This window comes from Thermobia domestica, chromosome 9 (genome assembly GCF_964235325.1).
Source record: "Thermobia domestica chromosome 9, izTheDome1.hap1.1, whole genome shotgun sequence".
In the NCBI taxonomy this organism is placed as follows: domain Eukaryota; kingdom Metazoa; phylum Arthropoda; class Insecta; order Zygentoma; family Lepismatidae; genus Thermobia; species Thermobia domestica.
Window position 1 is genome coordinate 161,470,944 of NC_137462.1, and position 15,972 is coordinate 161,486,915.

At 31.8% G+C, this 15,972-nt stretch overlaps 1 protein-coding gene across 5 annotated transcripts in view; it reads left to right on the top strand.

The window, feature by feature from the left end:
• The window catches only part of LOC145695151 (REST corepressor 3-like), a 59,783-nt gene that overhangs the window by 10,906 nt on the left and 32,905 nt on the right, over positions 1 to 15,972 (top strand). For 3 of the 5 annotated variants that reach the window (XM_081772090.1, XM_081772093.1, XM_081772091.1), the window contains exons 2-5: positions 2,248 to 2,310; positions 8,697 to 8,771; positions 10,682 to 10,896; positions 12,385 to 12,567. In XM_081772090.1, the coding sequence (XP_081628216.1) occupies positions 2,248 to 2,310; positions 8,697 to 8,771; positions 10,682 to 10,896; positions 12,385 to 12,567 (536 nt within the window). The remainder of the gene's footprint in view (positions 1 to 2,247; positions 2,311 to 8,696; positions 8,772 to 10,681; positions 10,897 to 12,384; positions 12,568 to 15,972) is intronic. The other 2 variants (XM_081772092.1, XM_081772094.1) reach the window with 1 other exon arrangement.

The window sequence follows — 15,972 nt, forward strand, 5'->3', positions numbered from 1 at the left end:
AACGCCATTTTAGGGGGACCTTGTGCATCCTATGGTCCAGATGTATCCGGGTAATGACTCAATGTTCCAGAATGATAATGCCTCCATTCAGCTATTGCGGCACGGTTTGAGGAAATCGGGGTGGAGTTGAACACCTCCCGGCCCGCCTAATCTCCGGACCTGAATATTATTAAACATTTGTGGTCTGTTTTGGAGACTCGAATCCGGCAAATTTTCTGCTTCCATCCTCTCACGAAACTGAGTAATGCGCTGTACGCGAACTGGTGTGATACTCCACTTACTGTGACCCAACACCATATTCATCTGGTAAGTTGCACTTTTTCAGGTGTTTCCATTAAACTGATAAATCTGTACTTCTTCCAAGGTAATATTTTCTTTGATAAAGAGGAGTGAATGAGTTTCGGAGTTATCGGATTAGAAATGAAAATACCAAAATACGCAAAAGTATGTTGACTTTACTTTTTATTATACATAATTGCATATTACACAAATTATGAAAGGTTTAACTTACTGTTCTTTGTGTTTTGATAAGCCAGAAATCGTTGTACCTCTTATAGTATCCTATTCTACTTTCTATATCCTCTTAGTTGTCCTATGTAGGAACTGTCATATTGATAAATAACCTGATGGTCTACACCACGTACAAAGTTGTTTTTGTAATCTGAAAAGTGATTTTCATTATTTATGACTGATTTGCAGCCAACTCGAAACCCAAATTTCTTTGCGACTTTGTTCGGACGTAATATCAATTTAGATCAGTATGATCATGAGATTCACTTATCCTTTATTAGTTGAGTTATGATGTAAGTCAAGTAGTAGTTTTTCTCAATTTACCCAAGTAATACTAATCAGGTGAATGCTATAATTTCACATGTAATATTACATATCACCAATTGAAAAAGATAGTTACTGGCAATTTTGTTTTTCTTAATTTTCTTGAAAATTACGTATGAACTTTCATATTCATTCATATCATTTTGTTCAGGTTAATGAGATCTGTCGATTGATATATGACTCATGTTTAGAGTATATTTTTCCAGTTAAACGCTAATAATTGCAGAATTAATTCTAGTGATATAAGACAACCACATAACAAAATTTACAGAAACTTGTCTAAGTAATGAGTTCCGGAAGAAATCAATGAAACTTTCATAGATGAATTTAAATTTAGTTGTAGGGGAACATGGTGACTCAGTAGTAGAGCGCTTACCTCTGGTGCGTGGGGTCCCTTGTTCGAGCCCCGGTCAAGCAAGTTTGTGGTGGACAATATCATGTCCTTGGGTTTTCTCGGAGTACTCCCATTTCCTCCTCCTTTCTCATTCCATCAATTCCTCCATCATTCACTTGCCTTAATTATCGTCTGCCTTAGCTTAAAAGAATATAATCGTGGGGCATTAAACTGAAATATTTAATTTTTTCATTTCATTTAAATTTAGTTCCCAAAATAAGTTCGTCTTTCTTCCGGATCTCATTTCTGCGGTTGATGTTTAATTCAGGACTTACAGGAATATTTTTGATTACAGATAATCACAAGCGACATCAATCTAGAATTAAGTGATTAGTTGAAGAATTAATGGCTAGAAAGAGAGACAGAGACAGTTGTTTGTTTGAAGTCTAACTAAGGCATTTGGTTGTAATCCATAATAAAATAATTCAGCGTATCTCACAGCTAAACATTAATCAAATATATAGTAAATATCGTAGAGAAGCTGAAGTGTGCCATTGAAATCTGCCTAAATCTTGAAGCCAATTTATGTTCATTACTTAATGCTGATATGCCAAAATTAGCTTCTATCGATATAGTAGATGTTTAACTCTATTCCTAAGAATTTAGCTTTGGATTATACGAACAGTAGTTAAAGATTAACAAATTAATGATTTGGAACATGTTTACAGATTAATGATTTGAAGGCAAAGTATATAAATAGGTTAAAAAATCTTGAGATATGCTGATGACTTCCTAGTAATTATATAAGGGTAGGTACTTTTTCAGGAACTTAAGCAGATTCACGCAAATTTGAATGCAAAGAAGACAATAGCTTATGTTTCCGTGATTTGACGTAGGCTAATGAAGATGATGAGAAGTGAGGAATAGTTATAAAATGAATTTTGAAAGAATAATATTAAACCCTTAGTTAACCACATTTTTACTAGAGTAACTTCTTTACTCTGGTATTTTAGTTTGAACGATTAAATGTACCATTATTTGTGAGCAGCTCGCTGTTTGTTGTTTTGCCTTTCTTTCAGATGAAAAGATACGTGTTGGGCGAGATTACCAAGCCATTGTGCCCGAATATATTCCTCTATCTGGTAAGTGTTTTGTACATGTAATGAAATGGACAAAATATGTTCACACAGTTGTCAAATGTAATAAAAGATCTACCTTAATTTCCATTCGTAATAATAATAATAATAATCTTAATTTGGTAATAGTGGTTGAAAGATATTATTTTCATAAATTTCAATATTATTTTTTTTTAAAAAAAGTCTTATGTTCTTTCTAATGAGGGTGTAATTTCCTTTCTAATGTTAATTCATGAAGTGTAATTAAAACTATATTTTTCTTAACACCTTTTTTCCTTACTATTATATTCACGATAGACACCGTAATTATAATAATCCGGGAAAATGGGACGAATATTATTGGGAATTTTAGATAATTTTATTAATATAATATAGATATTCTACTGACACGTTCAGGAATAGTAATTACCATTCTACTGGCAGGTTTATGCGTTTTCTGTATACCACGTATACTTCTGAACCATTCGGCTTACCTCTTTGAATCCTGACTTACAGATAGAAATTGATCATTTGTTAAAGCTTAGCAGTAAGAATTAGTATCCAGCTCCATTATTAATAAATTAATGTAACCAGTTTAGAAGGAATCTACGTTTTGATAAACCTAGAACCGAAATCAATGACTCGAAGTGGATGGGACTATCTATTTTTCCCAGATTGACAATAGCACTAAAAAAGACTTTCACACAGCACGGTTTCCGTACAACTTTGAAGCCCCCAAAACTTTAAAGAAGTGCACTGCTCAATTTAAGAGCTATGAACAAATCCCAATGATAAATCAGATATCTATGAAATAAAATGCAATTGCCATGAGAGTTACATTGGAAAGACTAAAAGAAACAAAGATCCATGTGAGGAAATAACATTAGGGAGGCTAAATCGGAAAATTTGGTGTCAGGTCTGGAAAAAAAAAAAAAAAAAAAAAAAAAAAAACTTCAATACAGGATAGAAGATGAAAAAATTTAGTGGGGCCTAAAAATAAAGTAGAAAGAATCTGTTTTAAAAATTCGTTCGTTATAAAAAGATAGAAAATAGACAAGTTATTGTTAAGTGATACATAAGAGGCAGTAATTTCTAAAGTTTGTACATTTGCATAACAATAAAAATACTAGCATGAGTTGGCAAACTTCAACCAATGAACAAAAGAATGCACAAACTAAAATACCGCAATATTGTAACCATGTTTCCATCATTTGACTTGGATCTTTATTTTGACGATGTGTCTCAAATGCTGTTCTACCTTAGTAAGTCCGTTCCTTTTATTTCCTTATGTTTTTTATTTGTCCTCCTATTTTTATCCTCTGTGACAAGACTCCAAAGGAGAGTCGAAAGTTCGGAAGTGCAAATAGTATTCAGAAATTGCATAAACCTGTAAGTAAAATGATCACATAATTGAGTATTATTTAATAGTGTAGTTGAATTAAACTGCAAAGTATTGAAATCAGCAGAAACTTAATATTTTTTTTTTTTTTTTTTAATTTTAATTTTTTAAAGTCAGAATGACACAGGCCCTTGAATGTTGTTCAATATAGATTTCTTCCGTTAAATGGCTACGAGTGGATACTGACTGTTCAGTCGATAATCTTAATATGAAATCCAAAAGCACGAAGGACAGTCAGTAAGGAAGGAGAAGATGGCAGCAATATCAAAATATTTGTCCTGTTAACCGGAACAAATAGCGAAATAGGAACCAATGTATTATAAATACGAATACATACCTAGGTATTTCGGTTCTGGCAACTAACGTTACTTCGTGGCTGTCTAGTATTATTAGACTGTTATGGGTGTACTTAAGGGATCAGCTAAATTTCGTTTTTTCAAAATTTGAGCTGCTTTTGTTCATTTGGATTATAATCATTGCTTTGTCAGTAACTTTGGATCATTGTTTTCTACACAATTTATACTCATTTACACCAAAGAAAACTAGACTCAGATTGGTCTGTTGGTTCCCAACTTAGGTATTCAGCTTTCCAGGTACGAGAGAGATTACAAAGGAAAGAATAAATGTCCCAACCAATATTTCTTTCTGTTGAGAAAAAACTTTTTTGAGATATTGTTTACACCATGGAAGTATTCCATCAGAATCATATTTACGATTTATTTATAGAAGTTTCTTAGTGTGGGCAACCAAGAAAACTTCATTGCATTTCATAGCATTTATGAAATGCTAGCACCTATATTCACCTAAGTTTTAGTTTCAAAGTTATTTTTACCTGGACTATTTTAAAATACGTAAATAAACATAATTATAAATAAAAAAAATTTCGCTTATAGTAATGATATTGTGAAATGCATCATGTTTCATGTTTATCATCGTAAAAATATAAATATAGTATTTTTCGTACGCGTTATGTTGATTTTCACGTTAATAGTTCTTCACTAGCGTACTGTAGGCGTATACCTGTTGTATGACGCAAGCAGGAGTTGTATGGTGATGTGTTTTAAATGAAAATTTCATGGGAGTAATGGTTTAGCATGATTTTCTTTCTAATTGATAACATACTAATGGAAAAGTTCAGCACTCACTCTTTACTTCGTTCAGTGATGAATAAATGGTTTTGGCTGCTCTTGCTACCTTCCTCAATAAAGGTGGATAGCCTACTGGGATATCATTTCATTTTTTACGATACCCTCTTGCACTTGAATGTGTGGATAATTGAAAAATAATCGAAAAGCTTAATAGCAAATTTCTTGCACCCGAACAATTCTTCCAGTGAAAAGCTGATTCGTATGAAAAACTTGAAGCAAAAGCTTCTTACCTTGAGAAAGCAGAAGCTCCCGAAACCATTTGGAACTCAATATTCAACAGTGGACGTAGTAAAGGGAGGCAAAGGTAAGCGCTGAACTTATTTTGTCATCATTATTATAAACATGAGTCAGTTTATAAAATATAGAATTCTCGTATTTCCAATTTGATTATTTAGTATTCATAATTTAAGTAGGCTTTGCTACTTTCATTAGTATCTTCTTAACAGCTACTAAACAATTAATTGTGGAATCTTTCTGTCAGGGTTGGCTGGTTTAAACCAGCTGGTTTTTTCAAAAAAAAAAAAAAACTGGTTTAAACCAAAAAAAAGAAAAAAGAAAGAAAAATGCTTTAAATCGTATGAACTTCATGCTGACGTTTCCCCATAACATACCATCTGCATTAGTTTCATCTCCTTTTCACCTTTTAATCAAGGCGTCCCATGTTTAATTCTCGGTCGAACCACAATCCTTCTTTCAAGTGTAAACCAAGTAGCGATTCGAATGTCACTTAAGCGAAAGTCTTCTTCTTACCTTGCCGTTACATAAGAATGTTAAGCCTAAACACACGAAACGAAATCAAATTGTATGCCCGAATGGGCTTTTGTTTTATAAAGAAACCACGGTTGCATAAATATATTGATAGAAATTAGCAAAATTTATCGACTGCCTATTGTGGAGGGCATTTTTGCACAGCGTATGCAAATTATTTTTTATTTAAATCATATCATTTTTCTAATTTTGCATATCAATATGTTAATTTATAATAAACATATTAATATTTAAATATTTAAATTTTTTTAAAAATATATGTGTCTATAAAAGAATCATACAGTAATAAAAGTAACTCTGTTTTTAAAAAATACCGCAAAGTATATATTTATTCCATTTCCAACACGCCCCTCGTATTTGTTTTAAAACTTCTTTTAGCCGCTTAACAAAAACTATTTCTCTGGTATTGGTGGGTTTAATTTATCAGCCTGCTTAAAAGCAAATAACTAAAAACTGCCACACAACTCAATTTGTTTTTTTAAAAATACAACTCCACATCTCATAAAAAAATAATTATATATATATATATATATATATATATATATATATATATATATATATATATATATATATATATATAACTTCGTATTTATACTTTGTGTAGTCCATGGAACATAAAATTTAAACATTTCATTTATTTTTCTTATATTTTGTGTATTTTAAAAAACATTTTCTTATATTAGTTAAAATTGTAAACTTTCCAATTTTAAACCACTTGCTTATTATAAAAAGCAAAAAAACCTCAACAAAACGATCCCCCTTAACTTTATAAATAAAAATAAACAAAAAGGGAAAGTTACAAGGCCACCAACCTTAAAGGAGTCTAAACATTAAAAAAAAAAAAAAAAAAAAAGCAAATAACAGCGGGAAGCAAAGGGGAGTAATGGTCAGTTTTCCGCATTTAAAACAACACAGTTCGTTCTCGTCTCTCTCTCTCAAAAAAAAGTGTTTTGTATGCTTTCAACAGTGTCTTTACTAATAAAAGTTGCTCAATTCAAAATTACAAAAAAAAAAAAAGTTTTTCATTTTTGTTAGTTTCCTAATAAAATAATCTAAGGAAAAAAAAAAAAAAAAAACATTACTGCAAACTAAACATTAAATGTGCGTCTATAATAATGTCAGTATCCAACAGCAAGTTTTAACTCCGTTTTTTTTTCATTTTTTTTAAAAAGTTTCTTCAATCTCCTCAGTACCAAATAAACACACAATGTAAAAACTTTAAAAATGCTTCGGTTCACTATTAAATTCACTATTATGGCATTAAAGTAAAACAGGCAAAAAAAAAAAAAAAAAAAAAAAAAAAAGACTTGTTAAAAATCTAAATGCTACTATTAAAAATCTTTATATAAAAACTTCTGTAAAAACATCGTTATCTACAACCACAAAAAACAGTGACTTAGTGCAATTTATCACAAAATAAAAAAGTAAAGTAACATTCTTATAAATACTCAAAATCTACAGTAAAATCTAAATAAAATCTACAGCACTAAACTATATATATATTTATATTTTTTTTTAAATCTCGCTTAAAAACTCAAAAAAAACCTTTTCGTTTTTTTCGTAAATATCTCAAATATAATCAAGTTATAAATATATATATATATATATATATATATATATATATATATATATATATATATATATATATATATATATATATATATATCGGGTAGTGTACAAGTGGTAATATTTTAAAATAAATATCTCATCATTCTGATAAATATAAAGTTATCTTTTAGCCGTTTGTTTCATCAGTATTAGTAAATACCAAATTTACTTATCTGTTCTTTTTCAGATTAATAAAGTCTGGGTTCATCAATGCCAGATATTTCAAAATCTTATGGTAATCACACAAAAGCATATATTCTTTAATACCTAAATGTGGCAAATATAAGCCATAAGTTCACGTGTCAAAAAAAGTCTTAAAAAAATACCAAACTTTAAACATGGAGCTCACGCTTCCAAAAATATAAAAAGTAAACATTTTTTTTTTGCTCTACCGGCTAAATTTCAAAATTTTGTTTTTTTAAATATTATTTAAAAGTAAAGTAACTATTATTTATTTTAAATATATATATATACATTCCTAAAGGTAAAAATATTTAAAAAATTTACATATATTTGCACATAAATTCTTTCTCCTCTTCCTATGCCACACACCTTTACGAGGTCGGACACCTAGCGTGTTAAAAAATAATTACGCAGGATACTGTCCCACCACACTATGTAGCTTCCAACATTAGCTTTGATTGGACTTTCAGTTTTAATTTAATTGAATGATATCTATATACTAAATTTGCAATTTGATACCTCAGTTTTAGCATACTGATTATGATACGTTGACCATAAACTTTTAGGCCTACATGCCAAGCAATAGCGATACTTTAGCGTTACTGCTTTGCATTGACACAGGATTTTCCCAATGTCTAAGGCGGGAGTTTCCCGATTTATATATAATTCTGTATAATGGTTTCATTTGTGCAACTGTGTATCTTTTTGTCCTTCTGAAATGACTCTTGACAAACTTGTTTCTGTCCATATGTAATATAAATACATAGATCAAATTATTTAAACCAAAAAAACCGGGTTTAAACCAAAAAACCTGGTTTTTTGGTTTTTTCAATAAAAACCGTGGTTTTTGCCAACCCTGCTTTCTGTGTGTAGAACTATCCTAGAAGATGTGATCATGGTAAAGAGATGACTGAAATATAATAAAAAAAGAGTCTTGAAGAGGAACAGCGTTCGAGGTGCAAGACAAGAATTTATTTTATCCTAGAAAAATTGATAAAACCTTTGTACGAAAATCAGTTCGTCTGAAAACAGTGACAAAACTAATGTTCCAACAAATAATGTTTCATCAATTCTTCTAGGATAATTCTGTGGGTAGAAATACCCCAAAATGGGTCCAATGTATCACTTGTTACAAGAAGTTACTGATGAAAGTATCAGAGATTGCTGTAATTATTTAACACTATATATAACCTAACTGGGAATGCAAGGTAAGATTTCTATATTTAATGTGTATCATAAAGCATCCGTACGTAAATGCTAGTTTATTTCTTGAAACAAGTATGTGATAATGAATTTTTTTCCCTAAGATCGCCGTCCAGAACAATGCTCAGAACGTGCCCTTCTTGTTTGGTCACCTACGACGGATATTCCAGATTGCAAATGTAAGTACACTATTTGCTCAATATATTCTGTAAGCTATAGATTTTCCTCTTGCTAGAAATATGAACATAATGAGCAACGCAAAACGAAAGCAACACAGGAGTTGCTGATAAGCTGCATGACAGTGGTCTTATCTGTTGTACTTTTTTGAGTGGTTGCCTTGAGATATTGTCAGAAACTTATATCCATTTGAAAAATTGATCTTAGACTATGCGCAAACGAATATGATAATGATACTTAAAAGCTTATAATAAAGACTTTTCATACAAAATTTTTGAGCGTGTTTGTCATTAATCGAATTTTTATGCTCATTTTCTTAAAATATCATGTCTTGTTTAATAGCAGTTTCTGTTGTTACTTTTTATAACGTTTTAAGTTTTTTGTTTTGCCTTCTTTCAGCTTCAGAATTTATTCCTCTAACGATTGAATAAAATGTTACATCTATACAAAAAATATTTGATCCAAAATAAGAAAAGCGAAGTCTTGCTTCTGTAGTGTAATAAGTAATAATTATAGATAGGAATTTTATGCCATTTCATATCTAACTCTGTAATCATAGTATGCAAATACACAGGTTGCTATATAGTGAGTCCATCTCTGACATTGCAAACCTACGTTATAAATATTTGTTAGTTCATTTTTTGTATAGTAAGCAAGTGATTTTAGCAGCTAATTTAAGGTAATAAATACGTGCCCTTCTAGGAAATTAAATTATTAGTTCTTTCTTCTTGATATATTTTTACATTCAAGTTCCAGCATAGTCGCTAGTAATTGCTTATCTTCCATTCAGAATACTGGCATTTGAAACTTCAAATTAACTTCAGTAATCATCACTTTCAATCACAGGCAAGTTTACAATTATTTCGTCAGCTTTGTTCACTGTTTGGGTATCCGTACAACAACCTGTCAGTTAGTTCGCGAAGGTGCAAAATATATAAAACTTGGAAGTGTTGTTAAGGAAGTTACAGCATGTTAAGTTTTGTGGCCATTTGAAGTCTACATGTTAGATTTATGTTAGTTTGAAATGTACTCTTTGTTCAGTGAATAAAAAGAAAGTAGCCCTTATTTTGATAGTTTTACTGTAATCTTATATAGTGTTGCAAAACATGTAGAATATGGTTATTTATACAGTTAAGCTTAAAACGTGTTAAATACAATTAAAATAAGTTGTTTGCCTGAAAGAAGATATAATAGAGACACTGAAAAAGGTACACTACAAGCTCTATTGTTAAACGCATAGTCAAAGAGAAGGGAACAAACCGAACGGAAAAGAAAGAGTGTTGTGTGTTTACTTTGTTTTCTGTTAATTCATTTTCTGTTCTCATAATCTGATTCCTTGGTTTGAACTGTATACACAATGTTTCATAGTCTTGAAATGAAAATGAAATTTTTCAGTTTAACGTCCGACGATTATGCCTGATAGGTTAAGGGAGACGGATGATTTAGGCAAGTGAATGATGATGGAAGAATTGATGGAATGAAAATGGCGAGAAAACCCCAGGGACACGAATGTTGTCTACCACAAAATTAACTGGACAGGGATCGAACCAGTAACCTTATGCATCGAGGATAAGCTCTCTACCACTGAGCCATTGCGTGCTCCTTCATAGTGCTTGAGTCGTAGCTTACATGTTAAAATTTAAGAAAATAATATGTAAATAAATAAATATTATCAAATTATGAAGGTCTTAGGTGTTTTCGTATGCAAGCAGCTAGCACATTTTGAAACATTTATTATCCCTCTTCGTTGTAATAACGAATTGTTATGTATCATTAGCTCATTGCTGCTGATAAGTGTTTTCATCGTGTATGTATTTTGTGGTTCTTCGGGGGGAAAAATAATAAATTTCTTATGTTCGCGTAAGAATTCCTTTATTCCAACTTTAGTTAATGCTCTTTTTATGGTTTGCAGTGGATGAATACATTTCTTTAGCCAAAGAGAAGTATGGATACAACGGCGAACAAGCTCTGGGCATGTTGTTTTGGCACAAACATGATCTAGAGAAAGCGATATTAGATCTTGCTAATTTTACTCCTTTCCCGGACGAATGGACGGTAGAGGACAAAGTGCTGTTCGAGCAAGCGTTTCAATTCCATGGAAAGAGCTTCCACAGAATAAGACAGATGGTAAGTTTTTATTTATTTATTTTTCGATTTTTGTTTTCCCGAGGAAGATAGCTTTGAGAATCCCAATAATGAAAGGCGTCACGCTAATTCCTAATATTAAACAGTCACGGTGATATATGTCACTTTTGCCTACCTGACTAATACATGTCGCTACCTATGGGGTTGTTGTGTATAATGAAGTCCTTGAATAATTGCATAAAGAAAGAAAAAAAATGGAACTTTAATAACCACGATCTTTATATTCCAGCGGGTCGAAAACGTGGGGGTTGTTAAGTATGTATTGCAATTTTGTAAAATTTATTTCAGATTAATTGACTTCTTTGTGGTTGATATCTGTAAATCAAACAGATTAAGAACAATATACAAAATCGACAATGTTCAAACGTATACGTGGTAGTTTTTTTTTTAATGTTTCTTAGAAGATGTAGTCGCGATATAGTCCGTACTTCCCTTGTATCTGCTTAATTTTCAAGAGTATTAAGTATTGAACTGCTACTGATCATTTATTCATTTATTTACCTTCGATATTATCCGAGAAGTATTGTGTGTATTATTGCTGAGATCAGTGACGTGGATGTTAAAAACTTGTCTCAGAGGTCACTAAACTTGATTGGCTGCGTCAGAATTTAATAAGAACTTTGCGTTTTAATCTGCAATTCAAATGTAAATCATCATTATTTAATATTATGATTCCTTCCATCAGTTGTAAGCTAAATACATACAGATCTTTCACGTCCGGATTTAATTGCACCTTGTTTGGAGTTATACTAAGAGAAACGTGTACTAGATTTTCATTGCAGTTTTCTAGGATATTAGTTTGATTTCTTACCTAAATACATTATTGGAGCAGTGAAGTAACGGAGACATTGAATTTTTATGTTCTCATGTAGAACAATAGTATGAGTATTGGGTAACACTGTACAGTACGTTTTATTTATTTTTTGTATAAATTGGTAATTTTCAATGACTTTCATCGTACTTCATTTTTTCAAATCCTATCTTTTTGGAATCTGTTCATTTTTTATGTCTATGATCATCTGCATATATAAACCTATATACATATTTGCCTCTTCATTTGTTATTCCTTCTCCCAATCTCTCATTTTCCGTAGTTTCAACCTTGCAACACTGTTAATCGACTGCGTTTGAATGTAGCACCCATCTGAACGCCTTACAGCTATTTGTGTGGTCTTTCCTTTTTATTTACTTCATACATGTCCCTCTTCCTATCGGAAACATTTTACGAAATTATTTATGTAACACTTTTACTTTAGTGTTGTTTTATGTTTTTTTTTTTTTTCTATTTTCTGGTAACTGATCAGTTTTCCCTACCTACTTCGGGATTCCTCTGTTCCTACCATATTGTCTTTGTATTTGACGTTTATGAGCACTTAAATTTGTACGTGTACTTTCAAATCACTGTGTGGATATTATACATATGATGTTCGTGATGCAAGTACATTATTTATTTACTTTTTTATTTTTTCAGTTACCAGACAAATCTATTGCAAGTCTAGTGAAATATTACTACTCCTGGAAGAAGACGAGAAGTCGAACGAGTTTAATGGATCGTCAGGCACGGAAACTCGCAGCCCAAAGAGAAGAAGGGAGTGAAGGAGGATCAGAATTAGGCTCCAACACTGACTCGGACTCCGATGATAAGGTGGAAGGGGTGAGCAAGGGTGATTTTAGTATAGACGAGAGAGATACTCGATATACACTTCACATATCAAATGAGTATTCCTATTTTGAAGGCTCTGACGTGACAGGAACATGTTATTGAGCGAAACTACAAAATTGAACTACTACGCGCAATTGGTGGTTTAAACCAGGGGTTTTCAAACTTTTTGCAGTTGAGGCTCCCCTCAACCACCAGAATCTGAACGTGCCTCCCCTGTCAAAAATGAAATGTGTCACCAACATAAATACATGTGTTTTTAATAGAAAGACTATCACTATGATGAATTATGCTTCATTTATAAATCACTAATGGAAATATCTCATTAATATAGGTCATCTACATAGTATACCTACATACTTACTATAGCTTTTAATGTTATTAGCTGGTGTTAATAATTGTGGTAAGTCAAATATTTATGTTAAAATTGAAAAATGCGAGCAGAGAGGGATATTTAAATAATAAAAACCGGCACATTTAAATGTTAAGTCAGTGGGATGTATAAGCTTGTTTTGATTCACACAATTTATTAAATCGGCATATATTTTGAAATGGCAAGACGGCTTCAACCAATAAAAATAAAACAAAGAAGACTATTTGTGAATGGCGGTAGTACTTTAGAAAAGATTAAAAGTCAAGAATCGTCCCAAAAAATAATAACAGAAAATTAAGAGAAAAATTCAGTTCTCATGGCATCTCGCGAAAATCCAGAGACATTTAAGAAGACATACTATTCCACAGAGATAAAGTAAAAGATCGTTAGTGACCATCTAACAAGCATTATACACGTTTAAGCCAAAGGTGAAAGGGTCATTTCTGATCGTATCTGGAACAGAGGTGATACAAAGGCTTAGTCCACTATGTATTACTAAAGAAGAAGGGTGCAGACTTAAGTATGCGTGTTAGATTATAAATATGTTCCTGTGTAGGATCTTTTTTTTAAAAGTCCTGACGCCTGCCCTGACAACCTTCGGCGCCTCCACAGTTTGAAAACCCCTGGTTTAAATTGATTTTATATTAGCAGAAATACTTTCATTTATATTTGTTTCAGTGGAATTGCTAGTACTTCGATTATAGAGTATGCAAAATAATTATTGAAGTATTAAAAATATGAGTACCTATTAACTCAGTGGTGAGGAGCTCACTGCTAATACCAGGGTCACGCATTCATTCGTATTTTGTAGTGGCCAAACATGTGTGTATATATTCATACATCTTTAAATGTTCTAAATTTGATTCCTTCTTACCTTTACGTGAGTTTATATTAAAATTGGTTTAATAATTCAAATTATTAGGTTAACAAAAAGGAAGGTTCGAATAATTTGTTACCTGAATGTGGAATGTATTAACTCGTGCAGATAAACCATCCTATCTCAAAACGTAGATTTAACTGCACGATTTGTGTAGATTATTATGATCTCGCAGTAGAACATCTACATTACATAATGTTTGTCTGAGAAGTACATCACATATCTGCACAATTTAATAACTTCTATATTCAGGTAACAAATTATTTGAAATTTCATGTTAGTAAAACCTGATGATTACGTAAATTCCTCCCAAAATTCCTTATGGTAAAGTTATATGAAGATAATAGCAGCAGCTACCGAAAATTAAGTAGGAGTCAAAATGTGAAGGCACTTGAAGAGGTACACTTAGTATTATAAAATTGTCCCATGTGCTGACTATTACTCAGTTATAGAATAATCATCTCTGGTGTGAGGAGTCCCCTGGTTCGATCTCAGACCCTCTGAGGTTGTAGTGGACAGCACAGTGCCCGTGGATTTTCCCGGCCTCTTCAGTTTCCTCCCATTCTTATTCCACCAGGTCTTTCACAGTCATTCACTTTCATTAAAGATCCGTTTCCTTTAGCTTGATGAACAGAACCTTAGGACGTAAAACTAAAGATTTCATTTCGTTTTCATTTTTTTTAAACCTACGGATATAATTCGAAAATGTTAAACTTTAAAAAAGAAATCGGGAATGTTGAGTTCTGAAGGTTTTAGTTAATAAGTTTGCTCTGTCGCTGACTACGTAACTCTTAACAGTCTGGTTGAGGTTGATTTTTACGGTTTATTTTATTTATTTATTTTATTTTATTTTATTTTATTTTTTAATATTCAGTCGTAATGTTGAAAATGTGACATTGTGGTCCATAGCCGCTGCATCAAGCAATTTAGACTGCTGTTTATTCGTAATTTCTTATATGTAAGTTTATTTTCGTGTGAGAAATAGAATTATTATTATTATTATTATTATTTTGGCATGTAAGAATACTCAGTTGAAATGTGAAAGTTGTATTGATTTTATATATAATATATATATATATATATATATATATATATATATATATATATATATATATATATATATATATGATACTTCATATATTAGATACGAGAGATGCTTCCAGAGTTCTGATATTTGCTGTGTTGCTGAATAATTCAGAGCTAATAACCAGTATTAACGTGTGCAAAAAAGGTGATATTACATATTAAATGGCCGAAACATTTATTTTGTTTCACCATTCTTGCCTGTAGGTGTGAAGGCAATAAATAGAATAGCATTGTAAGCAGTGACATATTTGCCTAGTGTGAACGCTGCTAGTAGGAGTTAGCCTCTTAACGAACATATACATATTTTCTTGTGTCAATTTTAAAAATACGGATGATGCGTCTAATTCTCAAAAATTCATAATTTTCTTACGTGGAAAGAGGATATTTAAACATCTTAAATTCATAAGGGGAGTTTGGCAATATCTGCAGAACGAAAGTGTACAGTTTTTCGCTGGATTTATTGACTTAAAACTTGACAAAACTTAACTAATATACGTTCTAATGTAGTATGTATAATACAATATTGGATACCCAAACACAGCTGTAGCTAACATCATTGCTGTGAAGAGTCTTTTGCAGGAAGACAAACGAATAACTATTCACGAAGTTAGCGCAAGTATTGACATTTATATGTTTTTGATGTATAAGATGCACTTTTTATCTTTGAGAATAAGCCAAAAAATGTAATTGCGTCTTACACTCCGATACAGAGTTTTTAATTTCAATTTCAATAAATATTCTCTTGTGTTGATGCCTTCCTTGTTTCCTTGCGGTGAACAGCAGGTAAGACCGGTCGCATATTGAACAGAGGGAGGCCACCCAAACCGAGGATGGAGAGAGAGAGAGAGGGGGAGTAGGGAGGCAGGTCCCTTAGTACATCGACTGAGTGTTTCAGTTCACATCGTGAAGAAGCGTTTGTCTAACACGTGCTCGAGTGAATATACGTTACGAGACTTTGTTGCATTGTTCACAGTACTGATTTTTGGCATGGCTTTGTGTCCTCTGCTCAATATACAATCGGTTTATTTACCTTGACATAGGGTATGCTTTTCTCTCTGGAGGC